Source organism: Octopus sinensis, linkage group LG1 (genome assembly GCF_006345805.1).
Source record: "Octopus sinensis linkage group LG1, ASM634580v1, whole genome shotgun sequence".
Taxonomy (NCBI): Eukaryota; Metazoa; Mollusca; class Cephalopoda; order Octopoda; family Octopodidae; genus Octopus; species Octopus sinensis.
In genome coordinates, this window is record NC_042997.1 from 102512285 (window position 1) to 102539693 (window position 27409).

The 27409-nt window shown below is 33.8% G+C and overlaps 1 protein-coding gene across 3 annotated transcripts in view; it reads left to right on the forward strand.

Annotated features, from left to right (window-relative positions):
* The window catches only part of LOC115219283 (centrosomal protein of 89 kDa-like), a 41068-nt gene extending 15432 nt beyond the window's left edge, over positions 1 to 25636 (forward strand). For all 3 annotated transcript variants that reach the window (XM_036503423.1, XM_036503425.1, XM_029789448.2), the window contains 16 exons: positions 469 to 622; positions 1023 to 1094; positions 1913 to 2012; positions 3114 to 3241; positions 5951 to 6001; positions 6645 to 6728; positions 10670 to 10779; positions 11431 to 11546; positions 13566 to 13746; positions 15693 to 15756; positions 17199 to 17302; positions 18073 to 18160; positions 20418 to 20507; positions 22048 to 22073; positions 22839 to 22961; positions 25326 to 25636. In XM_036503423.1, the coding sequence (XP_036359316.1) occupies positions 469 to 622; positions 1023 to 1094; positions 1913 to 2012; positions 3114 to 3241; positions 5951 to 6001; positions 6645 to 6728; positions 10670 to 10779; positions 11431 to 11546; positions 13566 to 13746; positions 15693 to 15756; positions 17199 to 17302; positions 18073 to 18160; positions 20418 to 20507; positions 22048 to 22073; positions 22839 to 22961; positions 25326 to 25485 (1651 nt within the window). In that variant the 3' untranslated portion in view covers positions 25486 to 25636. The remainder of the gene's footprint in view (positions 1 to 468; positions 623 to 1022; positions 1095 to 1912; positions 2013 to 3113; positions 3242 to 5950; positions 6002 to 6644; positions 6729 to 10669; positions 10780 to 11430; positions 11547 to 13565; positions 13747 to 15692; positions 15757 to 17198; positions 17303 to 18072; positions 18161 to 20417; positions 20508 to 22047; positions 22074 to 22838; positions 22962 to 25325) is intronic.
* Positions 25637 to 27409: the final 1773 nt, after the last annotated feature.

Consider the following 27409-nt stretch of genomic DNA (forward strand, 5'->3'; position numbering starts at 1 on the left):
CACAAGAACCTTTTAGAGAATCAACAACTGATTAAGGCTGAAGTATTTCCTGAAGAAACCTGATACTGATATGCAGTTTAACAATATAGTATATTTGATATCACTGTGAGAGATCATCAGATATTGTGAACTCTAGTATTTGTTTATAATATTTTTGTAGAATTGGGGTGGTTTAAGACTGTTTCTTTGAAAATTGTAGCAGTTGTGCTTTTTGTGTGTTGAATGTATTGGAAATTGATAAAAGAAAACTCTGTCTAAATTATTTTGCTATTTAACTGGCTTTTGAAATTTTTCTTTTGCTGATATTAATTTCATCTTAAAACTAAAACTAATTTTTTAAAGAATTAAACTTGTTCTATATATAAGCTCCTGTCCTTCTGTATCTCTCTTTTGTTCCTACCTTCAAATCTTTCCCTTTCTCTGATGTGAATACTGCAGTTTATTTAGATTTTGTCATTTTACCCATAGTTATTTAAACATACCGTTTGAAAAAATCAGTGCTGATCTTAGAGATGGAGAATCATCCGGGAGTATAGATATGTTGGAATCAAAACAGGATTCCGAAAATTGGAAATTTATTCAGATCTCTGATCAACAAGCCTCTAAAGAACAGATATTTCAGGTAAATATAAATTATTTCCATTTTGCTTATTCAAATTTCACATTTTCATAATCTCTTTCCTCCTCCTCCTCCTCCTCTTCCTTGGTGGCAGCTGTGCTAGTGGTGGCAGCAGCATCATTGTCAGTGTAGTGATGATGATGTTGATCATGGTTTATTTGGATTCCTTGCTAGAAAAGTGTTCCAGGATGTTTTGTCTGTGTTTTCCTTTATATGTAGTTATTTGTCATCCTGAATTATGGAAGGTGTCCTATATTGCTATAACTGATTCACCACTGTCATCATCATCATGTGTATATGTGTGTGGAAATAATATAACATAACAATATGAGTTATAATCTAAATTTTTCTTCTGGATCAAATGTTCTGTTGTGAGTAATGTATATATTTTTTCTTCTTTAAGGAATATCAGAAAGCAAATGAAGAAACCTTACCAGTAAGAGATCATATAGCTGATTCATCATTTATGCAAAATGTGAGTTACTGAAACATCATCTATCTAACAACTAGCATTCTGTCGGTTATGACAATGAGAGTTCCAGTTGATCCGATTAACGGAACAGCTTGCTTTTGAAATTAATGTGCAAGTGGCTGAACACTCCACAGACATGCACACACTTAATGTAGTTCTCGGGGAGATTCAGTGTGACACTGAATGTAATAAGGCTGGTCCTTTGAATTACAGGTACTACTCATTTTTGCCAACTGACTGGATTGGAGCAACATACATGCCGCCAAGAATTGAATTCATGACTGTGAGCTGTACACCCTAACTACTAAGCCACACACCTTCACACCTTATCTATATTATCCTGATTCACATAGCATTTGTATGTAATCCTTAAAAGTAATTATAAAGTGAAAAAGTTAGACGTCATTGATTGGTTGAAATTGCCGAAATATAAGAAATTTAACAACAAATAGTTTACAAACTGCAGAATTTTCTCAAGAACGCCAAGAGAAAATGATGTTTTATGTGACACATTCTACCAGTATACGAAGTTTAAAAGTGTTTGGTTACAAAAAATTATTTTTTAAATCTGCTGGTCAAAGTGAAAAGATCCAAAAAGTTTCCCTTTGTAAATAACTGAAAATGTTTTCTAAGGCAAAACTGAATGAGTTATCTTTGGCAAAATGGAGAACATTGCTTATTTTGAATACATCACATTTCCTGTTACCGGCTGCACCTTTATTTTCTTTCTTTTGTGATTCTTTCAAATCTTTTCCTGTTTGGTTTCTATTTTCTTCTCTATTATTATTGACATTTCTTTCAAACTCTTCTTTTTTCTCTAGGAATTAAGGAACAATGGTAGATTTATCAAAACAACAGATGTGACAGATTCTCATAATGAGGAAGTACAAAAGCAAATACAAGCTTTACAGAACAGTCATGGTAAGATATGGTTCTCAGTGATAATAGTAATACTTTGAAAACATATATTTGGCTCTGCCTGTTGTTACTCAATGGAATATTTTCGTGAATCAAATCTTATTACTAAACTTGGGTGTGTGATTTAGAAGTTTGCTTTGCAATTCTGTTGTTTTGGGTTCGGTGCCACTGCATGATACCTTCGGTAAGTGTTTTCTATTATAGCTCTGAGACAATAAATGCCTGTGAAGGAATTTGGTAAGCAGAAACTGTAGAAGTGAGCTGGCAGAAATGTTAGCACGCCGGGTGAAATGCTTAGCGGTATTTCGTCTGCCGCTACATTCTGAGTTAAATTCCGCCGAGGCCGACTTTGCCTTTCATCCTTTCAGGGTCGATTAAATAAGTACCAGTTACGCTCTGAGGTCGATATAATCGTCTTAATCCCTTTGTCTGTCTTTGTTTGTCCCTGCTATGTTTAGTCCCTTGTGGGCAATAAAGAAATAAGAAACTGTAGAAGTCTGTTATATATGTGTGTATGTTTGTGTGTTTGTGTATGAATGCATGTCTATGTGTTTGTGATTGTCTCCCACTACCACTTGATAAGTGGTGTTTGTTTGTTTATGTCCCCATAACTTAGTGGTTCAGCAAAAGAGGCTGATAGAATAAGTACCAGACTTCAAAATAACTATTAGATTTGATTTGACTAAACCCCTTCAAGGAGGTGGCCCAGCTTGGCTGCAGTCCAATGAATGAAACAAGTAAATGATAGAGGATAGAAAGAGATAGTGTGTGTGTGTGTGTGAGAACATTGTCATTGGTGGCATTAATTTATATCTGAGTAGTTGATCTGCAGTGAGTGGTTGAGCCTCTTCAATCTGATGGGTGCATAGAGTGCTGGTGCCTGAGGTAGCCATTCAAGCCAAGAGTAGAATAGAAGGATATGTGAGGACATGCATCTTATGAAAATAGCAAAGGATTAATAGAAGTCAAGTCAATTTAATCTAGATTCAAAATATAAATTAGTAACGGACAAATTGCTTGTTTTCCTTTTACTCTTTTTCATTTCATTTTGTTCTTTTTTACTGATTTATTTATTTATTTTATTTTTTTTTTTGGAAATTACAGATTCTGATAAATCTCGAATACAACAAATGAAAGCAGAGTTAAAGGATTTACGAGATTTAGTTTACAAATTAAACAGAGAACTGAGTAAATATCAAGCGAAATTTGGTTGTGCTGAAGTCCTAAAAGAAGTAAATTTATATTCATATTTGCATATTACATCCCAAGCTTAAATTTTCTGTAACATATATTCTTTTATTCTTTTACTTGTTTCAGTCATGTGATTGACTGGAACGCCACCTGTATTTATCATTAAAAAATCCCATGTATGAAAATAATTGAAAACAATAAAAAAAAACTATAATAGTCATATTAGTAGATATGTTTATTTAAATAATTACTTATTATGTTATTTAATTATGACTAAACTATTTAATTGATCTTACATCTCTTGATAATAATGGAGGATCCTGAATTGTCGGTTTCCATACCAATTCAGTGACCGAGACAACATCACCCCACCCCAGCCTGAACGGGGTCATCAGAGTGAACTGGAACAAAGTAAAATGAAGCGTTTTGCTCCAGAACTCAACTCGCAACACAGTCTCGGACACAAAACCACGATCTTGCAAGTGCAGCACCTTTATCCACGAGACCAGGTACCATCATACATATAGATGTACATATGATGGCAAACGGAACAGTTTGTAGGACTTTCTGAATGGCATGCCTCATGAAAACTTACCATGAATTCTTTTAGTAGTGTGACCTGTGTGATGAAGATCCTTGTCTCATGTGGTCCACATCTCACTAGTGTAGTTAGAGTGTGTGCCACCCAGGGCTGCTCTTTAGTTTTCTGCCTCCGGACCCTCACAAAAAAATACATATTGCCTACTCAAAAGTGGTGATGCTCCTTGGAAGTGCTGCCCCCTCAGCCCCCCTCTAGCTACAATAGTGCCACTTCTCAAGAAAGGTTGCCCATGCCTACTGCATAGAGTTGCACCACCTAGAAATAGAGCAAAATCTCCCTCAAACCTCAGTCTTCTATTATACAAAAAATAGGATAAATTGAATAATGTGGTCCTTATCATTGTGTCTGAAAAAAAAAAAAATACCCCAAACTCCAATGATGTGGTCATGGTTGGTATGCTTTTGATTATAGTTATGTTCAATCAGGGCTGACTTGGCTAACCACCACCTCTACCAACAGCAACAACAACAAGCTTCTTTATTGTTCATCTCTACAAACTGTGTCAGCATAAACACAAGATGTCCTTTGGAATAATTAGGCTTAGTTATAATTGTTTTGTTATATATTTGGCAAAATCATTAGCGCACCGGGCAAAATGCTTAGTGGCATTTCATTTGTCTCTACGTTCTGAGTTCAAATTCCACTGAGGTTGACTTTGCCTTTCGTCCTTTTGGGGTAAATAAAATGAGTACAAGTTGAGCACTGGAGTCAATGTAATCAACTTACCCCCTCCCCCAAACTTGTTGGCCATGTGCCAAAATTTGAAACCATTATTATTATTATGGCAGTGAGCTGGCAGAATTGTTAGCACACTGGGCGAAATGCTTAGAAGTATTTCGTCTGTCTTTATATTCTGAGTTCAAATTCCGCTGAGGTTGACTTTGCCTTCATCCTTTCAGTTGATAAATTAAGTACCAGTTGTGTTCTGTGGTCAACCTAATCGACTGGCTCCCTTCCCCCAAATTTCAGGTCTTCTGCCTATAGCAGAAAGGATTATTATTATTATTATTATTATTATTATTATTATTATTATTATTATTATTATCATCATCATCATCATCACCACCACCACCACCACCACCATCATCATCATCATCATCATCATCATCATCATCATCGAGATTCTGTACAAAGTAGTAACTGATACCTTATCAATTGGAAATATTTACTAGTTTTCCTATGGTATATATTATTAATATATGAATTTTGGAATAATATGAGAAAAGCAAAGCTAAATTTTTTTACAGAATTAATTGTTAAAAATGAAACTTATGTTTGTCTTATTTATCCTTAGTTACTACTCTTTCAGATGAAAAAAATTGAAGCAGCTAGGTCTGACTGATCAGAAGTTATGAATGATTGAAAATTGAGGTTATTTAAAGCCACAATTGTAGCTTAACACAATCTTATGAAAAATTGCAATATTGACTTTTAGTAGGAAATCAGATTTTTCAGGGAAGAGAAATAAAGAATTTAGGATTTATTTTGCCTTTTAAAAACAGCTTGTTAGGTAAATGAATTGGCTTTAACTAAAATGATTCATCAAAAGAAAAGCTAAGCTCATGAAAAATGATTGGGAAGTCATCATCATTATTATCATCATCATCATCATCATCTTTTAACATCCGTTTTAAATGCTGGTATGGGTTGGACAGTTTGACTGAGGTCTGGAGAGCCAGTGGCTGCACCAGGCTCCAATCTGATCTGGCAATGTTTCTACAGCTGGATGCCCTTCCCAATGCCAATCACTCAGAGAGTGTAGTGGGTGCTTTTTATGTGCCACCAGCACAGGAGTCAGTCAGGTGGGCCTGGCATTGGCCGCGTTCGGTTGGTGCTTTTTATGTGCCAGTAGCATATTTGATAATTAGCAGCATATGTAGTAAGTGGTACGATCCTTTTCTGGACATACTTGCATACTCTTGCTCTATTATATTAAGTTTATGGCTTTCTGTCTCAAAAAATAATAATAATAGGTCATAATTAAGAGGCAAAACACTAGCACTCATGCACCCCCCCCCCCCAAACACTTGTGCAAACACATATGCACATCTTCAAACATTAAAACCAGGTAAAACTTAATAAAAAAATATTTTCATTTATTTATTTTTGAAGTTGATTATGTGTTGTTGTTGTTGTTGTTTTTATCTAGGGTCACAACATTGTTGGCTTACCAAATGAAGGTCCAATTCCATCGTGGCTTGTGAGTAAGAAACTGCATTAAATTTTCCTTTCTTTGTTGTTAAATTTTTGGAAAATAAAATCTTAAGGACAGGCAGACCTCAGTCAGAGATGGAGTAGAGTGGGCATGTCATTGATGAGGTTGTGATTGGTAATGAAAGGACTTTGACAAATGTAACTGATGGATTGATTGACCAAACAATTGATCAACTACATCGAATGGTTAATTGGTATATGATTAACCAATTGACTTACAACAATAAAGAAGTGAAATTGAACCAGTGCATGTGATTACTATTTGCATAATGACTGTCTCAAGACATCTTAAGTTTATAGTAGAATAATAATGATTCTTTTTTACTGTTATTCTATACCTGAATTAAAAGATATGATTAGAGTTTCTGAAATTGTTTCAATTTTGAGCTTGTTTGATTTCTCTATGCTGTTAAAATCAAACAGTTGCAGTTAAGGTAGAAATAAAAACTGTATTTGAAGACTAAATGCCATGAAAGCTAGCATACTTTTCTAATTAAAATCAAGTTATTTTCTATATATAGAACTGTCTAGAATGAAATAGTGATAAAAGCATTGCATAGACTGGCCAGTATTAGATGTTTATCATCTTATTTCAAATATTGATTGGTAATTATTTTCTTCCTTTTCAGATTAGTACCAAATACTTGTCACCTTTAATATTTGAATATGAAAAACAAACAAATCAACAAGAAAAGAATATTGCAACATACAAAGTAAATTTTTAGATAAGTATCAATTTTGAAGATGATATTGCCTGTGATATTATATGATTTATTCTATAGCAAACATTACTTTATATTTTTAGAAAATTTATATTTTAGAAAATATGTAGCAGCCTCAAGCAACTAAGTTACAAGCTAAGCACCAGTCTATCTTCATAGTTAAGGGAATTTAATTATTAAATTCCAGGCAGACTACAAGGGTTTAGCTCAACATGTATATGCAATAAAATAAAGAAATAAATTATGTTAATGGCAAAAAGTTTTGAATAAATCTGATGAAATTCTCCTGTCATTATGTCCACTCCTTCAGAGCGTGTTGTATGAGAGTATGACACCCTCTGATGAGAATAGACCGGCCCACTACATATAAATAGTAGCAGTCTGATGTAGTTGACTGTTTGTAGTTTGGTTTTCGATGTCCGGGTACAGTTTATGGTTCAAGTTAGTGTGTTGGAAATATTGCTTATTGGTTCATAAAAGATTGTTGGTTCATTACGTGTTTGTTACTGCCACTGTTCCCATTTTTTATTTTTATAACACTCTTACAGTGTATTCTTTAACTATCGTTGACAACATCAACCATACTATAATATTGGAGGTGTAAAGATATAACATCTGGCGACAAGGATTTTTTGAAGTTCATGTAGGTTATTTGACAATTTGTGCATCATCCAAATTTGTTTGACAATTTGTGTGTCATACAAATTAGTATGACACACAATTTGTTATATTATGGAGAACCTATTAGCTGTAGTAATGAAGCTTCAAGAGAAGCAACAGGAACAACTACAGAAGTTGCAGAAGCAAATATTGCAACAATAACAACAGTTAATTGAGATACAGTCAAGGAAGTTCAAAACTTCGGTAAACTCAATTTCTGAATTCACTTATAATTCAGAGGAGGGTATTACATTTCCTGTGTACTATCGAAGGTAGGAGGAAAATTTTAACAAAGATTGCTAGTCATGGTTGGATGAGGAGAAAGTGAGGCTATTACTACACAAGGTAGCTCTGGCCAAGCATGACTGCTACTGTAACTTTATATTGCTCAAAAAGTCAAGTGAGATTAGTTTCCAAGAAACTATTGAATTACTATCAAAGATCTTTTGTGACAAAAGTTCATCATTTAACACTTGAATGGAGTGTTGGAACTTAAGCAAACATGATGATGATGACTTTGTTATATATGCTGGAGTAGTCAACTGTATGTGTGAAAACTTGAAACTTCAGGAACTTACTCAGGATATCTTTAAATCCCTTATCTTCATACAAGGCCTTATGGCAACCGAAGATAGAGAAATTCAGGCAAAGATTCTCTCAAAAATAGAGCAAGCGAACCAAGACTTAATTCTACAGACCATTGCAGATGAATGTCAAACAATAGTAAACCTGAAGCATGATGTGAAAAAATTCAAGAGAAAGATTCCACAAAAATACAGATATGTCGTCCTGGAAAGTATAACCAAAAAAGAGTGCCAGGCCCCAATCCATGTTACAGATGTGGAGGCCTACACTTCAGAAAAAAATGTCCATTTAAAAACTAAAAATGCTATAATTATCATAACTTGGTCACAAGAGCTTGCACAGTGGATGAAGTTTACAAGGGTCAAACACAAAAAGCTCTAAGGTACTTTCAGCGGAAAGTGAATGCAACACAAAAACAAGAAAATTTGTATGCATAAAAATAAATAGTGTAAATATTAAACTACGGTTGAAAACAGGTAGTAATATTTCAATCATAAATGCGGACACATGGAGAAAAAACAAAGAAACGGATGTTACATAAAACAGCGAAAATTGCGTGTGGCTTGACAGGTGATAAATTACATTTCATGAGTGAATTGTATACAGACATCACATTTCGAGGAGAAACACATGAAGCAAAAATATTCATTGTGGAGAACATAATAAATATGTTTGGTACAGACTGGTTGGAGCTATTTGACTTATGGCACCTCCCCATAAGTCTCTACTGCAAAAACATAAATGGTTGTCCTATTAAAAATAAATCGTCTGTGGAATTAAAGAGAAAAACTATAGTCAGATAGAAAAAGAAACCCTATCAATTATCTTTGTGATGAAAAAATTTCACAATTTTCTACATGGTAGAAGTTTTCTGTTACACACAGATCATCGACCATTGGTATCAATTTATGGATCAAAGAAAGGGTTACCTACCCATACAGCAAACCAACTACAATGTTGGGGTATAATATTACTAAATTACAATTTCAAAATGTAGTATATTCCATTGAAAAAAACTGGTTGTGCAGACTGTCTATCGAGATTAATTCCCAAAAATACAGAACCACCAGAAGACACCATGATGGCTGCAATGCTAGCAGAAAATGAAATAAAAATTATTATGACTAATGTTATCCAAGAACTGCCAATGACTGCATAGGATATAAAATTGAAATTTGTAGGTGATGAGTATATTACAAAAATGAAAGAAGCTTTAAAAAATAAGCAGAATAAAAATACAAATTCAAGTAGTCTCTCAATATGTGACAATATTCTGATGTATGCGCAAAGAGTTGTAGTATTGACTACATTACAAAAACGTATATTGCAGCGATTCCACAGCAGAAACCTGGGAATATCCTGAATGAAAGCTCTGATGAGGAGCTATGTCTATTGGCCAACTATGGACTGGTGTATGGAAAATTTGGTGAGAACTTGTCACGGTTGCGTGCTTGCAGCCAAAACCCTGTCTGTAAAAAATCAATTGTGGTCAAAGACTGAGAACCCATGGTCTAGGTTACATATCGACTATGCCAGACCGGTGAACAGTGATTACTATCTAATCATGGTAGATAGCTGTACAAAGTGGCCAATTGACCAACTTCTAAGACAATTATAAAGTTCCTATATGAATTGTTTGCATGAAACGGTGTTCCAGACACATTAGTTTCTGATAATGGAATGCAATTCTCTGGGTATGAATTCAAGAACTTCTGTAAGATGCATGTAATAAAGCATATTTTCACTCCACTCTACCACCTGAAGTCAAATGGGCAGGTAGAAAAATTCATGGACATGTTCAAAAGAGTGTTAAGAAAAGCTAGGAATGAATTAAGTTAAGATGAAGCACTAACAAAATTCCTAAGGATATATATATAGTGTAACCCCCAATCCAAGTACAAATTTAGGAAAGTCACCTACAGAGTTGATGTCCATGAGAAGAATAAAATCGATTTTTGATAAGTTATTGCCAGAGAAAAAGGGATGTAAAGTAAATACAAAAAATGCAACAAAATATTTCAAAGTGGATTTTAAAACCTACAGAAATGGTAAACAAGGCTGGGAGGATGGCCTTGTAACCAACAAAATAGGAAGTATGATGTATCTAATTAAAGGACCATGCTGGGAACATGAGACACATAAATCAGCTAAAGAAGAGACATATCGAAGAATGGACAGAAATTCCTATGGAAATATTTTTTTATGTATTCAATGTCCCAGCACTGAAAGCAACAGAGTCCCATAGAACCAGCACAAGAAAACGGAAGCAGACTGAATACCTTGAGATAAGGCCCAAGTGAAAAAGATACTAAAAAATAATAATAATAAATAAAATTTCTTTATTCCTTTAGAACTCGAAATCTCAAAAGGGGAGCTCTTGTGCAAGAGTACGACACTCTCTGATGAGAATAGACGGGACCACTACATATAAACAGTAACAGTCTGATGTAGTCGGCAGCTTGTAGTTTGGTCTTTGAAGTCCATTTACAGTTTACAATTTGAGTTAGTGTGTTGGAAATATTGATTGTTGGTTCATTATATGTTTTTTACTGCTGCTGTTTCCATTTTGTATTGTTATAACACTGTTATAGTGTATTCTTTATCTATCATTGACAATATTAACCATACATCATCATCATCATCATTCTTATTCTTAATCTTCTTCTTATTATTATTATGTCTTTTAGGAAGAAATTGAACATTTATCAAAGAGATGCAAAGAATTAGTTGGTGAGAGCGATTTATTACATGAGAAGCTAGATAAATTGACATCTGGAAGCAGCAAAGTTTTTGAAAGGTTTCTTTAATCATTTAGTCATCCAAAACTAAAACTGAAAATTTAATTTGATGTGAAAAGAGATGTTATTTTCTTTAAAGAATTATATGGGTTCGGATGCTGAAAAGTTCCTGGCTTTAAGGGTCTTGCAAAAGGTGTGGTTGGAGGCCCAACCTTCTGATTTCTCTTACAAGGCTTAGAAAAACTGAAGGATTGCTGCAATAAGTGTGTGAATCTGAGAGGAGAATATGTTGAGTAAATTCATAATTAACTGATCCTCCTGTATTTTCTTTTGCCCAAAGCCAGGAACTTTTCAGCACCCCCTCATATAATATTTTTTTAAAGATCACTTTGTAATTATACAATTAATGTGTTACTTCATTCATTGTTATTATAGTATAACTAATGTATAGGGGAGTTTAAAAAATCTTAAACTAGTTTACAGCAAAATATTTTTCACTTTAAATGGTAAACAGCTGGAAATATATTGTCGAGGATTATGTACTAGGGGGCTACTAAGCATTGAAATATTAAAGACACATTCATTCATTTGTTCATTCATTCATTCATTTTGTTCTTAGTAGTTTAATAAAATGCATAATTTTTTGAATTGGTTCTCTCTGAAGATTTCAAGATGTTAACATTTTATAACTATGTAAAATATCTTTACAGATCATTAGCTGAACAGCAGCTTGATTTGATCAAAGAAGAAAATCACATTTTACTCGAACAATTAAAGAATGAAAGACTGAATACGAACAATACTTCCACCAAATTTTCTCATGAATGTAATTATGATTCACTTTTACATGTTCAAATTTGTTCACATTAGTGGTTTTTTATAATAAATATTGAGGGAGCGAGGCATTTGCTGTTAGTCTGCAAAATATATATTTATTTGTATCAATATAAGATAGAGGAAAGGCATTGAGCTGACAGAGTTGTTAGCCTTCCAGACAAAATGCCCAGTGGCATTTTGTTCATCTTTACATTCTTTCTTCAAATTCTGCCAAGATTGACTTTGCCTTTCATCCCTTTTGGGGTTAATAAATAATGACCAGTTGAACATTGGGGTTGATGTAACTGACTTAACCCCACCCTTGAACTTGCTCACCTTGTGCCAAAATCTGAGATGAATATTAAGTGAGAGAGAGATAAAAGTTTAAACATTAAAAATGCATGCTCTTATTCTTTTCTTTGTTTCAGTCACTGGATTGCAACCATGTAGGGGCACCACCTTAAAGGGTTTAACTGATCAGACTGATCCCACTATTTACTTTTCTTATGTCTAGTATTTATTCTATTGGTCTCTTTTGCCAAACTGCTAAGTTTTGGAGATGTGAACAAGCCAACACCAGTTGTCAAGTAGTGGGCAGGGGACAAACACAAAGAACACACACACACACACACTCACTCACACAAATATACAATAGACTTCCATCATGTTTTGGTCTACTAAATTCACATTGATAGAGAAGTTAATCTTAATGACGAAAAATACCCGAGCCTGAGAGCTGCATAGCAGATGTGAAGTTTGGTGTATTGGTCTTCATTCAATGAATCATCTTCTTTTGGTGAATCTACATGACACAGTCTGCTTGGAAGAGCCTCTTCAGTCAACAGTCAATTTAGGATCAACTAATCCAGTCAGTGAATTACTGCTAGGTGATAGAACTGGCGATTCATCAACTCACTTAAGCTACTTGAAAACACTATGGAGTCCTGGAACCTCATAGTGTTACCAATTGAAATTAGATGACTAGTAGTCGTAAATTCACACACAAGACATTAGTTGCCCCAGGGTTATAACAGAAGATATTCTCCAAGGTTCTGTGCATTGGAACTGAACGTGAAACCATATGGCTGTAAAGCAAGCTTCTGAACACCACAGCCATGCCTGTGCCTATAAAGCATGTCAAATAATTATATGGTAAATGGAAAATAAAACAAAAATGTAAAGAATTTTTTTAATGAAATACAGTAGGTATTTAAATTTTTAGAATTACTATCAATTTACTATAAATAGTAAATTTATGAATAAATCTTGTAGTTACTAAGTCAGTGACACAAGTCTCAGTTCCTGACTTGAATCATCTTGATATGTTAAGTACTGATTGTTTCATATATATATATATATATATATATATATATATATATACACACATGCACACACACTTACACACACACACACACACACACACGTATGTGAATAATCATTCATGTTATGTCATCTATGTGATTCAGTGATAGTATATACTGTCATTATATTTATGATTAAAGTGTATATCAAGAGGAGACTTATAATTAAATAATTTTATATGTTCAAATTACTGTATAATGTGTCTATCAGCAACATATTTTTCATACTTCAGAGTTGTCCTTGTTTAGAAAGTGACTTGATATGAGACAAAGTGTTGAAATTGAATAATCTACATCACAGAAGAGCCTTTTTAATTATCTAAAAACATACAAAAATTATTAGATTAACTTTTCTTTTTTTTCTTGAGGTGTCAAAATTTTCATTGCTTAGTTGTGACTTAATCACTGACATAGATCTCCTGTGAACAATTTTTACTCATAGTTCAGTTTGTCATGTAAATACAGAATAAATACAGCTATTAAGAGAGTTAAGAAGGGATAGGATGAAGGTTGTTGTCAAAGCTGTGACATAAAAAAATAAAACTTGAGAACGAATAACTGTTTCTCTTTGTTTTGCTATTCAAATTGCTTCACTATTATACCTTATTTATTGTGATGATGTTCTAAGATGTTTTAATTTTCTTCCTAAATTCTTAATAAAAATGTAGTACATGAGTTGAATGAACAGCTAAAACTGAAAAATGAGTTTGTAACCAAGTTAGAGCTGGGACTCAAAGAAGAAAAGGCCAAAACATGTGACTTGAAATATAATTTAGATCAAATGAAATCGAAAGATAATACCAAGATTCAATTTGTGGAACACCAGCATAGTTTAGAAAAATTACAAAAGTAAGTAAAAAGCCATAAAAATTATTGCTACTTCTTTTATAAAAAAGTAAAATGAGAGGAAATATAAATGGCTTAATCCTAAAACTGGAGAAATTTTAGTAGTTTTCTGAAGAAACTTGTAAAAGCAGGGTGGGGAGTGGAGCTGCATGGCTTAGGGGTTAGGATGTTAGACCCATGATCATAAAATTATGGATTTGGTTCCTGGACTGGGCAACGCATTGTGTTCTAGAGCAAAGCACTTCACTTCATGTTGCTCCAGTCCACTCGGCTGGCAAAAAGGAGTAATCCTGTGATGGACTGGTATCCTGTCCAGCTGTGGAATTTATATGCTTTGGGAACTGGGACCAGCCTTAATGAATTGGCATGACTTGAAAATGTAACTTTACTTTACCTCTTCAACCACCACCTTTACTGCAATTCCTGGCCAACCTTTACTAATTCTAACATTCACCCAATTTCTCTTATAACTTGATTACCTTGATACCTTTTACTTGTGGTGAGCTTTGTTGTAATACTCTCTTCTAGTAGTACTTGATGTATACACTATCATATATTGAATTATGATGCTATTCTACATTTCCCCTCATAATTATAATTTTTTTTCTTTCTTCATGAACCTTAGGACTCATAAGGTCAATGTTAAACCTGGTGTCCATGGAATACCAAGTGGCTGAGATTACAGCATTCCCTGCTGAATGGGATGCTGGTCTATCACAGGGTTAATTCCCAGCTATTGCTGGAACTCATTTTACAGCTGAGTGGACTGGAGCAATGTAACTTAAAGTGTTTTGCTCAAGAACACAACACATCTCCCAATTTGGGAATCAAAACCACTATCTTATGATTATGAATGCAACACCCTAACCACTAGACCATGCAGCTTCACTGTAATTATTAGCCTACCAAAATTGCTTTTGTTTTCTTCTTCTTTCATTATTTTTCAACACAATATCTATAAGGGTTGTTTACCTAGTGCACTGATCTAGTCAAAAAGTAGCGTTATATTTGTGGTAAAATATATGTAAGTATAAAAGATAGCTTGAAACACGTTTGTGTCTCTGAAATACCATCATCTTTCTGATTAAACTTTTTGTTGGTACAATTAAAACCAAGTTGTTGCCTGATTAGATGGCAAGTAACTCAATTAGAAGAAGGTAATCTCCACAAACTAAAATATATACTTCTAATCAGCACTCTTTTTCACTGAATCAATTGATTGCCAATTTTCATTATCATCTACAATCTTGAAAGAACAACTAATCAAAATGAATTAATATGAGAAAGTCTGTGCTGCCACTTAACTTGCAAGAACTAGTAACAAAATTCCCTTAAAACCATACCATTTTGTATTAAAACAGAAAAGAGACATTTGATAATGAAGTCCTAGTTAGATAAAAGGGTAAAAATGGTTAAGTCTGGAACAGATAGTTGACCATACATTTACTCACGTCTGACTTGGGACTTAGCAAGAATTGATATTATTCCATTGTTAAGTTCTATTAAGTTTTTGAAATTGAAAGATGCTGTTCACCAAAATGGTTTGAACATCATTCTCACAAAACATTCTTCTGGGAAACATAGAAAATTAAGTTTCCTACTGTGTCTGCAGAATGGGTAACTGAGAATGATTATCTAGCTACAACCTTTATACAAAAGAAGGTTAATTCTGAGCATGTTCAATCACATGATAGTATTGATGATAGTGTTGTCAAAAACCCAAACTCCTTCTATTGGTAAAATTTTTCATTTCATTATGTACTTAATTTCTTCATGCCTTTATTACATGTGAGAGATTAAATATCTATGAAATAATGTCTATTTGGAAGTGTATAGTTAGAAGAAAATGGTTTCTAAAATTCCATTAAATCATTACACTTTACCATATAGTACTAATTTAATTGAGTAATAATTGAAGACATGTTATTTTCATTTTTTCACTTTATTAGAGATATCGATGGATCTATTGAAAAGCATATAAAAGAAAAAGCAGAATTAACTGCTAAATTGGAGGTGAGTATTGAGCTTGGTACCTTATTGTAATGTATCTCAAGATAGATTAAAAAAGATAATTAATAAATATTTCTTAACAAATTTGAATTTCTGGATTACACCATTGGCTAAAAGACACAAGCATTTTCACATACACACACATATACACACAACAGAGTTTTAGTTTCCACTTACCAAATTCACTGACAAGGCTTTAGTTAGCTCAAGGCTGTAGTAGGATACACTTGCTGAAAATACTATGTAGTGGGATTGAACCTAAAACCCCATGGGCTGAAGACAAAATTTTTAACCACATAGCCATGCTTCCATCTAAGTTAAATGGCAAATTGCTTAAGGTGACAAAAGTTTTGCTCAAAGGTTTCAAATAATGTGCAGAAAATTAAATATGTGAAGAGAGATATGGAATGACACTACATTCTTCATGTTTTACTACCAATATAAAAGCCTACACAAATGACTAAGTTAAAGAATTGCTTTTACAATAGTTCATGCAATGGCAGGAGTTCTTACTAAAAAGTAATGGTATAGCAGCTAAAAATCAGACAGATCATTAAAAAGTTTTAATCAATGTAAATTATTGAAATCAGGAATGACAGAACTTGTGTTGGTATGTGAAAAGATATGCACCATTACATTATGTAACAAAATTAAAATTTTTTTTGTGTCTTGGGCAGTATTATTTCCTATTTGCTTCTGTCTAGAAATCAAAGGAAATTACTATTCTCTTCAAGCTTTGCTTCTGTGACCTGCACATCAATGTTTTGAAACTGACCTATTTTCCATTACATTTCAGACAAGAAATATTCTGCTCAATACTACAAATTTGCTTATCGGTCACTTGACCTTAACCACTTGAGCATGTCCCTTAGTGGCTGACAATATGTGCATCTCTGATGATGATCAGGAGTAGTGGGGGAACATTATTAGCCATGTGTTGAGAAGGATTCTTTGGGGTTTGAGTAAATGTAACAAAAGCAAAGCTTGAAGAAAATTTTAGCCATTTTCCACACTTTCTAGGGATAAGCAAACAGAAAATAACAGTTGTTACCCAAGGACAAAAATCATGTTACACTGTTACTTGTTGAAGTTTCACTTATTGAAAGCAGCATGAAGATTCAGAAAAGAAAGTTACTGTACATATTAACACAAACTGAAAGTCAAATCAGTATTGTACTGTGGTTTCTGTACAAATATCCCTGCCAATACTGGACTGACTTCGTATGTCTCTGAAATTGACTTATAATGGTAGCAAAGGAATTAAGAATGTTTGATTCAATTCACTGTAGTATTCATTAAATATACTTAAATATATTTAACAAATGCTGAAGTATTCCTTAAATATATTTAAAGTAATTCATCTTAAATATTGCATTTTAACTGCTTTCATTTTTTGCTCTTTTTTTTTTACTTTTACATATATATTTATTGTTTTTGTTCTATAGGAAGCACATCAGAAAATAGATAGGTTTCAAGAATTACAAGTTCATTGTAAAGATAAAATTGAGCGCATGCACAGTAAAATAAAAGATCTGAAAGCTTCAAACAGGTAAGAAGTTTAGAGCCTGATTTCATTTTTAATTGTGTTAATCCAATCTCCAAATACTCTGTACTAGAAGTGGAGAGCTTTTTTATGTTGAAAGTCCAGCATTGAAAGTAACTATCCTGACAAGGCTGCATTTAGGTAAATATATATATATATATATATATATATATATATATACTATTAAACCTTTTATTTTATAAAATATAGTTATTCATAAAACTCTGAACAAAATCTAAAAAATGAAAACAGCAGTTTTGGAATAAGCATTTTTAATGTAACATTTTATTTATTTTTCTTTTCCAAAGCAGTTCTGGATTTCTATATTTTAAACAGAGTTGTAGCTACTTTAAGCAAGCAATTGCAAGTATAAATAAAGAAATATAAATAGGTATTTCTAACATTCAAATTTTATTGAGAAAAGCTTTAAATAAAATTATATAACAAGAAAAATTTTCCCTCTCAAATATTATTTCTTTTAAATACCGTATTTAGCCCTTCAAAGGGCAGCACACAATCATAAGGCTGCAGTTTTCCCATCTCTTCTGGAGATTAATATCCTTTCTTCAATTTTTTTTCTGTCATTTTCTTACTTTTTAAATTTTTTCATTGCCTTTTAATTTTTTTTTTTTTTGCATTCGTTTTCCTTGCTTTTCATTCTTAAACTATCTTTATTTTGAAACACAAGCTGAAATTTTTGAGTCAAATTAAAATGAATGTTCCTTGTATTGATGTTTTTAAAATCTTTTTAACAAATATCAAATATGTTTTATTAGGAAATATGCTGCTCAAAATCAGAAACTTTTACACATTGTACAAATTTCTCATAACCGAGAACAACTGTCTCAAGACCAACTGAAGAAAGTAATTACCACACTATTTAAGTTTTCTCCATTTCAATATCTGTCTGTATGTCTGTCTGTCATATTCATTGTATCTGGAATATATGTTATAACAGTAAAAGTCAACTTAACCCTTTAGTATTTAAACTGGCCATATCCGGCCAAAATAGTTAATCTGTTTTATGTTCAAACTGACCAGATCCAGGCTCTCACACCTACCCTACAATGTTATTCTACATTAAGTAATTACACCATCAAGATCTTGAAGATATGAGATAATGCATGATTAATTCAAATCAATGGGAATCAATTAGCAATATGTTTGATAGAATAATCTGAACACTAAAGGGTTAAAAAACAAAACAATATAGTATCACAAAAATTAATCCATTGATGCTTTTCACTTTTTATATCTCAAAGCATAGAGACATTTGTGATTGGCTATTATATTTTTTACTTTACGTGAAATTCCTTTGCTAGATTATCTTCACATTCTACAATATGTGCTTTCAAAAAGCTTTATGGTAGGCAAGACAACACGGCAATAAGTACTGTATCTGTTGGGATAAAGAAGCAATTTTGCCTCCAAATATGTCTCCAAAAATTCACCCTGGATCCTATATGTGAAGTTAGGCCTATTTTACATGCTTTATTGTGCTAAAAACTTTTCTCCCTGAATTTGGGGTGCAAGAAATTGCAAAGTCTTCATTTGTTGTCTACATGACAGGAAAGCTCCTCACACACATGCATCATATATGTTTTATATATATATATATATATATATATATATCATAATTTAACATCTGCTCTCCATACTGGTATGAGTATATGTATATGTGTTTAAAGAGGAATATAGTCTATTGGTGTGAGGTAATACCAGGGGATATAAGTATTATTACAGTAGTTCATCTGCTACAATTTGGAAATCTAGATTTTATAATCATTCTCATTCATTCAAGTGTAGAAGAAAAAGTAATTCTACAAATCCTAGTGAATGCATTTGGAATTTAAAAGATAGTAACATTAAGTATGATTTAAAGTGGTCCATTATTAGTTATTCACCATCATACAATATTGATAATTCTAAATGTGATCTTTGCCTTGAAGAAATGTATTATATAATTACTTCTTAATTAATTTTATTGAATTTTAATGGGAACTTTATAAGATATTTCGATAAATTTGGAAAGACATTCAAATATTTCAGTTCTTAATTACAGTAGCTATTCTGTTTTGTTTTCTTTGTTCTTCTTTCTCCATTTTTATTTTTGAATATTGGATAAAATGGATATGTATACACCAACATTATATGTATGTTACACATGATTGATTTTAATGGATTTTATCTGGCCTTTAGTTCAGTTGACAGTGCCACATGCTGTTTGCTGGACTCCTGATTAATACCAAATAGATAAACATTGTGTTTCAACTCATCAGGGAAATTGTGTTATTTCTGTTGTTTTTACATGATCATGGAGATAGTTGTAGGTTTATTGAAGCAAATTTTACAGACAAAAAAAAAAAACATTAATGGATTTGTCCAAAAGTATTTCACTCCAATAATTATGATTTTTCACTTGTTTTCATAAACTTGACAGCCTAGTTTATTCAAGAAGGGATCTTTTCGGTTTGAACGGCAGTTTTTAACATAATTTCTAGGTAACTAAAAAATTTTAAACTTTGTATACTGGTAGAATGTGTTTATAAAACATCTTTTTCTCTTGGCTTTATTGAGAAAATTCTATAGTTTGTAAGATATTTGTTGTTTTTTTTCTTCAATTTCTGCAATTTCAACCAATCAATGACGTCTATTGAGTTAAAAAACATTTTGTGCTGTATGAATATGTCCCTCGTTTAAGAAACAGATTGGGTTTATTTACATTTGTGAAGAAAAAAAGATACCCTTCCCCCAACCCATAAGCCTGACCCTAACTAACCCTAACCCTAAAACAGATTGAAATGCAATAGATCGATACTAGGGTCATAATTATGGGTGACAATTTCATATGACACTGCTAGAAAAAACTGCCATTCAAACTGAAATGATCCTCGAAAAGTTCCAACAATTCCTCTGCATTTGAAAGTAAAATAATATACAAGGATACAATATCTAAAGATAATTCACATGTGTAGTAGATCACACTTTTGCTCTTAGTTATTGTATATGTCCAAAAATTGTGTGTGTGTGTGTGTGTTAATGTTGTAATTTTAATTACCTAAATTCTTTTTATGAGTTTGGATTATTAATAGCTACTGTTGAAATATATTAACACTTTCAGTTGAAAGCCAATGAAGATATTGTTTTAAAACTGATTGATAAAACCAGTCTGAGAGAAGAGAAACAGAAAAATCTGAAGGCCACCATGAAGGTTTGTTATTAATATCCAAGGGTGCTTCATCATCATCATCATCATTATCATCATTATCATTGCCATCGTCACTGTCATCATTGTCACCACTACAACCACCATCATCATCGTCATTGTTGTCATCATCAATATCATCGTTGTCACACTACCATTATCATCACTGCTATCATCATCATCATCTTCCCCTCCCTCTTCCTCCTCCTCATGATCATGATCATGATCACCATCATCATTTAATGTCCATCTTCCATAGTGTTATGGGTTGGGTAGTTTACCAAGATCCAACTGGTCTACTTGGGCATGGTTTCCACAGTTGGATGACTCCAATGCCAACCACTTAGTAGAGTGTTTTGGGTGGTTTTTCTGTGGCATTATCACTAATGACCATGAAGCTTGCAAGACTAAGATTTCCTTTGACTAAGTGGGGCTACGATAGAAAGTGGGTGGCTTTACATTAGGAGATGAGAGAGAGAGGTTATGGTAAGAGAGATGGGGCCAGAACAGGACAGGTTTCTTGCTGTAGAAGAGCTACATGACTACACACATTTTAAAGAGAAGGTGGAAGTGATCATCAAGTGGAGCCAGGAAATGAGGAAAAATAATGGTGATATGGCTATGATGCTCCCCCACTACCCCTGCTCATCATCAGTGATGCACATATTGTCATGCTCAAGTGGTTAAGGTCAAGCAACTGACAGGTAAATTTGTGGTGTCGAGCAGAATATTTGCTATAGCAATATTTCTGCGGTGAGCTAGCAGAAACGTTAGCATTCCAGATAAAATGCTTAGCAGTATTTTGTCTGTCTTTACATTCTGAGTTCAAATTTTGCCAAGGTTGACTTTACCTTTTATCCTTTTAGGGTCGATGAATTAAGTACTAGTTGTGTACTGGGATCGATCTAATCAACTGGCCCCCCCTCCTCCCAAATTTCAGGCCTTGTACCTAGAGTAGAAAAGAATATTTCTGCTTCAGCAACACAGTGCCGAATCTGTCGGAAATGTAATGGTAAATAGGTCAGTTTCAAAACATTGATGTGCAGGTCACAAAAGCAAAGTTGAAGAGAATAGTAATTTCCTTTGATTTCTAGATAGAAGTAAATGAAAAATAACACTTACTGACCAAGGACACAAAAAAAAATAATTTTAATTTGTTACACGATGTATTGTGTTTTACAGTATATTTACTGTATACTGTATATTTATGGCAGCAAAAGGGTATAATATTAGTATTTACATCTAAATAAATTTAGATGTTAGAAAGCATAGTTCTAAGAGAAATATAACAATACAACACATTCCTTCTTTGCTTTTAGTATTTATTTCATTGATCTCTTTAAAACAAAAGTCAAATTGTACTCTGATAGGATTTAAATTTAGAACATTTAGAACATGGAGGTACCTGGCTAGATACCTCTCTCAGTTATTTATAATCTGTCTCTTTCAGCTTTGTATAAGTAAGTTTAGGGAAAAAAAAACTTACAATCCAATATTGGTTTGTTTTCTCCAGTCACAAACTGAAATCTTTATTCATGTCTTTCAGGTTTACAAGAAAAAACTTTCTGAAGAGTAAGTATGTATTGGAATTTATTGTATTCTTATTAGAGTTAGATGTGTGATTATTGTGGGAGGTGGCTTTATACCGTATGATGAGAGATTAAAGTAAGACAGAGGGACAAAAACTGGTGTTTTGCTGTAGAGGAGATAATACATGGCTACTCCAGCTGGAAAAGAGAGAAGATAGTGATGAAGCTGTACCTGGGTATACTCTTGAGTTACTGGAAGGTGAATATAAGAGAAGTGGTACAGGGCGAGCTGGCAGAAATGTTAGCACGCCGGGCGAAATGCTTAGCCGTATTTCGTCTGTTGCTATGTTCTGAGTTCAAATTCCGCCGAGGTCGACTTTGCCTTTCATCCTTTCGGGGTCGATTAAATAAGAACCAGTTATGCACTGGGGTCGATATAATCGACTTAATCCGTTTGTCTGTCCTTGTTTGTCCTCTCTGTGTTTAGCCCCTTGTGGGTAGTAAAGAAATAGGCACAGGGGATTGGACAAAGTGAGGATAGGAAAGTAAGTTTGTGAGAGTTTGAAAGGAGAGTGGTAGATGGATAGAGATGTGGTTAGAGGGGAATGCAGTGAGTGGGGGGCATGGGAGGAGTGAAGGATGTTAAAAAGATGAGTTTTGTGAGGGATGAATGTTAGGAAGATAAGTTGTAGGGGAAATGATTTATCAAATGTAAAATAATAGTTCATATATGCATTATTTTTGCAAGAAATTTATTTAAAATTGTTTGAATATGTTTGTTATTAAATATTTGATTTCTGTTTTAAAGGCGGGAGACAAAACATAAAATTGTAAACAATTTGCAGGAAGAGTTTCAAAAGCAAATTATGAAGTTGTATTCTGACTTGAGGCATAAAAATAATTTATTACAGATGTCTGAGGCTGATAAACAGTAAGTGATAGCAATAAATGTATTTTTGTATATTTGTCATAAAATTTGTTGCATGATTTTTAGTAAATTTATATTCTCTTAATGAATATACCTTTTTGTTGTTGTTGACAAATTCATTTCTGGCTTGTAGTTAGATGGTAATCTGGCCCACAGAACCAGCTTCTATATCTTCATTTGTTTAACAATTCCACTGTGCAATCTGACATGCTATGGTTTATTGTGCTGCATGATAGACCAGGGATATCATATTACCTCCACTATTCATATCAATGTCTGCTGCCCTGGCATGTGCTCACAGTGGAGATGAACTAGATGTGTTCAATCAAGAGTATATCAGTCATTTCCCTTCAGAGCTTATTCTAGATGGTATACATCACAGTATGCCCTTTATAGTTATTGAACTATAGTGTAGGAGAGATTGTATTTTTAAGATGATGTTGTAGATGCATGTAGGTGTTGAGGATAATTTAACAAGGACTGAACAGGCTGTATCTTCTGAGACAATAAACTGCACTTTTCATATATTCCATCATTACTTCCCATGTAAAGTTTATATCTTTCTGTGGTTACTTAAGCTTAGTACATTTGTATTAATGTAATTCTACTATGTTTAATAAGGCACAAGAACAAAGACTTGAGATTATTCTGACCACTGAAGTGTTGCATTGCTATTAATTACTATATAAATATTGTGTTGGATGAGATTCTACTGATGTTATTTGCATGGCGTTTTGGCTATTTAGAAAAAATTATGTTCTTATATATAACAGCTACAGGCATGGCTGTGTAGTTAACAACAGTCCTGTTGCCTGGTACTTTCAGTAAATGTCTTCAACTATAATCCCAGACTAATAAATGGTATGTGAATGAATTTGGTAGTCAGAAACTACAGGAACCCTGTTGTGTTTGTTAGTGTCAGAGCCTCATAAAAAGCATCTAGTACACTCTGTAAAGTGGTTGGCATTAGAAAGGGCATCCAGCCATAGAGACCATGCCAAAGCAGACAATGGTGCTTAGTGCATTATAAGCTAATAGGAATGGAACCAGCTTAAACAAAAATATACTGTTCATTATGAGGCTGATGTCATCCAGAATTTCACAGAGTAAAGTTAGCATAAATGAAATAGGCTGTTCATGATGTGACAAGTCAAGAGCCATTCCATGATGAAGAAGCAATGTCTATCTGGTAACTGATTAAAAAAACTCCCACTTCACTTCATGGGCAGAGAACTGTCTCTAGTATTCTTATGCACCCATCCCTGATTGGCTATTACATAACAACAAAAATAGCTTTCCTGACATGCTACAGAATAATTTAAAATACTCAAACACTTTTTAATTACTATAGTCAGTGTGTTAGCCCCCACTTACTTATGAAGATCTGGTAAGATTTGAGTTTTACATATACCATAATTGTTGTTTAATGTCCAATTTTCCATGCTTGCATGGGTTGGATGGAGTTTATTCGAGGCAAATTTTCTACAGCTGAATGCCTTACCTTGTCACCAACCCTCACCTGTTTCAAAGCAAGGTAATATTTTGGCCAGACATGTTTATGCAGAAGATTGAAAATGAATGACACTGATTCTATGACAGTGACACTTATTTATAGCTGATCACATTGTAATATGGGGAACTGTAATATGAGGAACAAAATGCAATTCACCTACTTCTCAGTGTTGACTGTCCAGCTAGGTTAAAGCTGAGATATGCCCCACCTATCTGATCTATTGCTAGAACTTACGACTAATTCCCTTTCTAGCTTGCACATCTACTCCCACTACCCGAGGTCAAAGAGGCCCAAACTGGTCCTACTTCCACCCATGTTCTCACTCACTCTTTCTCTTGTGGTAGGGCTCTTCAGCCATTGACATCACTGACCCTTTCCTTCTGGTCCACCTCATCCCCACATATATGATGTCAAAATAAAGAGACATAAACACATGCATATTTTACACACACACAACAAGCTTCTTTCATTTTCTGCCTGCAAATCTACTCACAATGCTTTGGTCAGCCTGGCGTTATAGTAAAAGACATTTAACTAAGGTGCAACACAATACAACTAAACCCGGATTGAACACAGTGGTAGGGAAATAAACTCCCAACCACACAACCACACTATAAATTACAAACCACTTATGAATTATCTAAGGTTCCTACTGCTTATAATGGTAAATTGCAACTTGTGACAATCTCTATGATTAGGTTCTGTGAGTCAACTTCAATTAAATGTCTTGGCCATGAAGGTAGAGCTTAGAGTTATAACCATTCTGGCCACTAACAATCTGATAATTTTTGTAATTTCAAATATCCATGTATTTTAAAAGTTCCATTTTGAAACTTTTCTCTTTGTTTTTATAGACAAATGGAAGAAGATATGGAGACATTGTATATGGCAGCACAGAATGAAAATTCAATGATGTACCAGCTTTTGCATGGGATATCATGTAATAAAAACATTGTTACTTGTTGTGATAGTGATGAAGAAAACAATGTTTCTAACTGTGATAGTGATAAGTAAATAATTTTACCTAGTATATAAAGTATAGCAGTTTGTATTTATTGTGTATTTATATGAATATTTATGTAGTGTATAGTCTAATTTCAACATTTACCTCAGAATGTTATTAATTTATTTTGTATAAGTATTGTGAATAAATTATCATCAAGCATTGCTCACTTTGTTTTGTTAATCATTTGTTGGTATTTTTTTTCTTGTTTTTCTTTGTCTTAGACTTAAATTTAGAAGGATTGAGAAGAAGTCATAGATAAAGTAAATGGCCAAAAATATTTATTTACTGATGAAATCATAAAGTTTCTTCTTTTATTTTCTTTTACTTGTTTCAGTCATTGGACTGTGGCCATGCTGGGGGCACTGTTTCAAGGGTTTTAGTCAAATAAATCAACCCCAGTACTTTTCCTTTTTAAGTCCAGCACTATCAGATTCTTTTGCTGAACAGCTAAGTTACAGGGTCATAAACAAACCAGTACCGGTTGTCAACCAGTGGTGGTGGTGGTGGACAAATATAGGGGGCCTGGAATGGGGGTGGTGAGAAACGCACACTCAAAAGCTGCCCAATATAGCACACACTCTAGCTATGCCCCTGCAACTACTGCAAGTTATTTTATGTGACAATCTAACATTTATGCCAGTCCTCCACCCCCCATTAACGTATAATAATAGTTTCAAATTTTGGCACAGGGCCAGCAGTTTTTTGAGGTGAGGAGAAAGTCATTTTATCGACCCCAGTACTTGACTGGTACTTATTTTATTGACTATGAAAGGATGAAAGGCAAAGTCAGCCTTGGCAGAATTTGAACTTAGAATGTAAAGACAAACAAAGTTCTTAGCAGCATTTGTCTAGGATAGGGTTAGGGTTAGTGTTAGCATTAGGGATAGGTTTAATATTAGGGTTAGGGTTAGGGTTTGGGTTAGGGTTAGGCTCAGGAATTATGGGGGAGTTTGTTAAGTCAATTGCATCAACCACCAGTGTTCAACTGGTACTTTATTTCATCAATCTTGAAAGGTTGAAAGGCAAAGTCAACCTCAGCAGACTTGAACGCAGAATGTAAAGATGGATGAGATCCTGCTTAAAATTTCGCCCGACATGCTAACCAATGGAAGTAATGAATCATATGTTGGACTTGTTGAACATCAATAAATCCTGGAAGATTAGGGTTAGGTTTATGGTTAGTGCTAGAGTAAGGGTTAGGGTTATGGCTAGGGTTTGCATTAGGATTAGGTTTAGTGTTAGGTTTAGGGATAGGGTTAGGTTTATTGTTAGGGCTAGCTCAGAATGTAAAGATGGACAAAATGCCGCTAAGCATTTTGCCCAACATGCTGTTTCAGTCAAGTCACTGTCTTGCAAGAGGATTTCAAATATCTAAAACCAACAAAAGTAAGGAATCACATCTTGGACTTGTCATATCTTGGACTCTTCTCTTACGTATTAATTATTGTTCATGATCATCATCGTTTAATGTCTGCCTTCCATGCTGACATGGGTGGGATGGTTTGACAAGAGCCGGACAGGCAGGAGCCTGCCCCAGACTTCTGTAACTGTTTCAGCAGGATTTTTACAGCTGGATGCCCTTCCTAGCACCAACCACTCAACAGAGTGGACTTGGTACTTTTTATGTGACACAAACACAGGCGAGGTCAGTTTTGGCAAAATTTTTACAGCTGGATGCCTTTCCAAATGTCAACCACTTTACAGCGTGAACTGGGTGCTTTTAAATGGCACCTGCATTGACAGGGTCACCAAGTATGTGCAAAACAAAATAAAAAAAAAATTTGAGATGGGAGGGGGCATTAGAAAAGTTATAGTGGGGCAGAGAGAGTTATAGTAACGCTATAATTTAATTTATATATCCTTGTTGTAAGCCTTTCCCAAGAGACTGTTGATGAAGCAGACATATGATAAAGTGCTTCAGTAGTGACCATA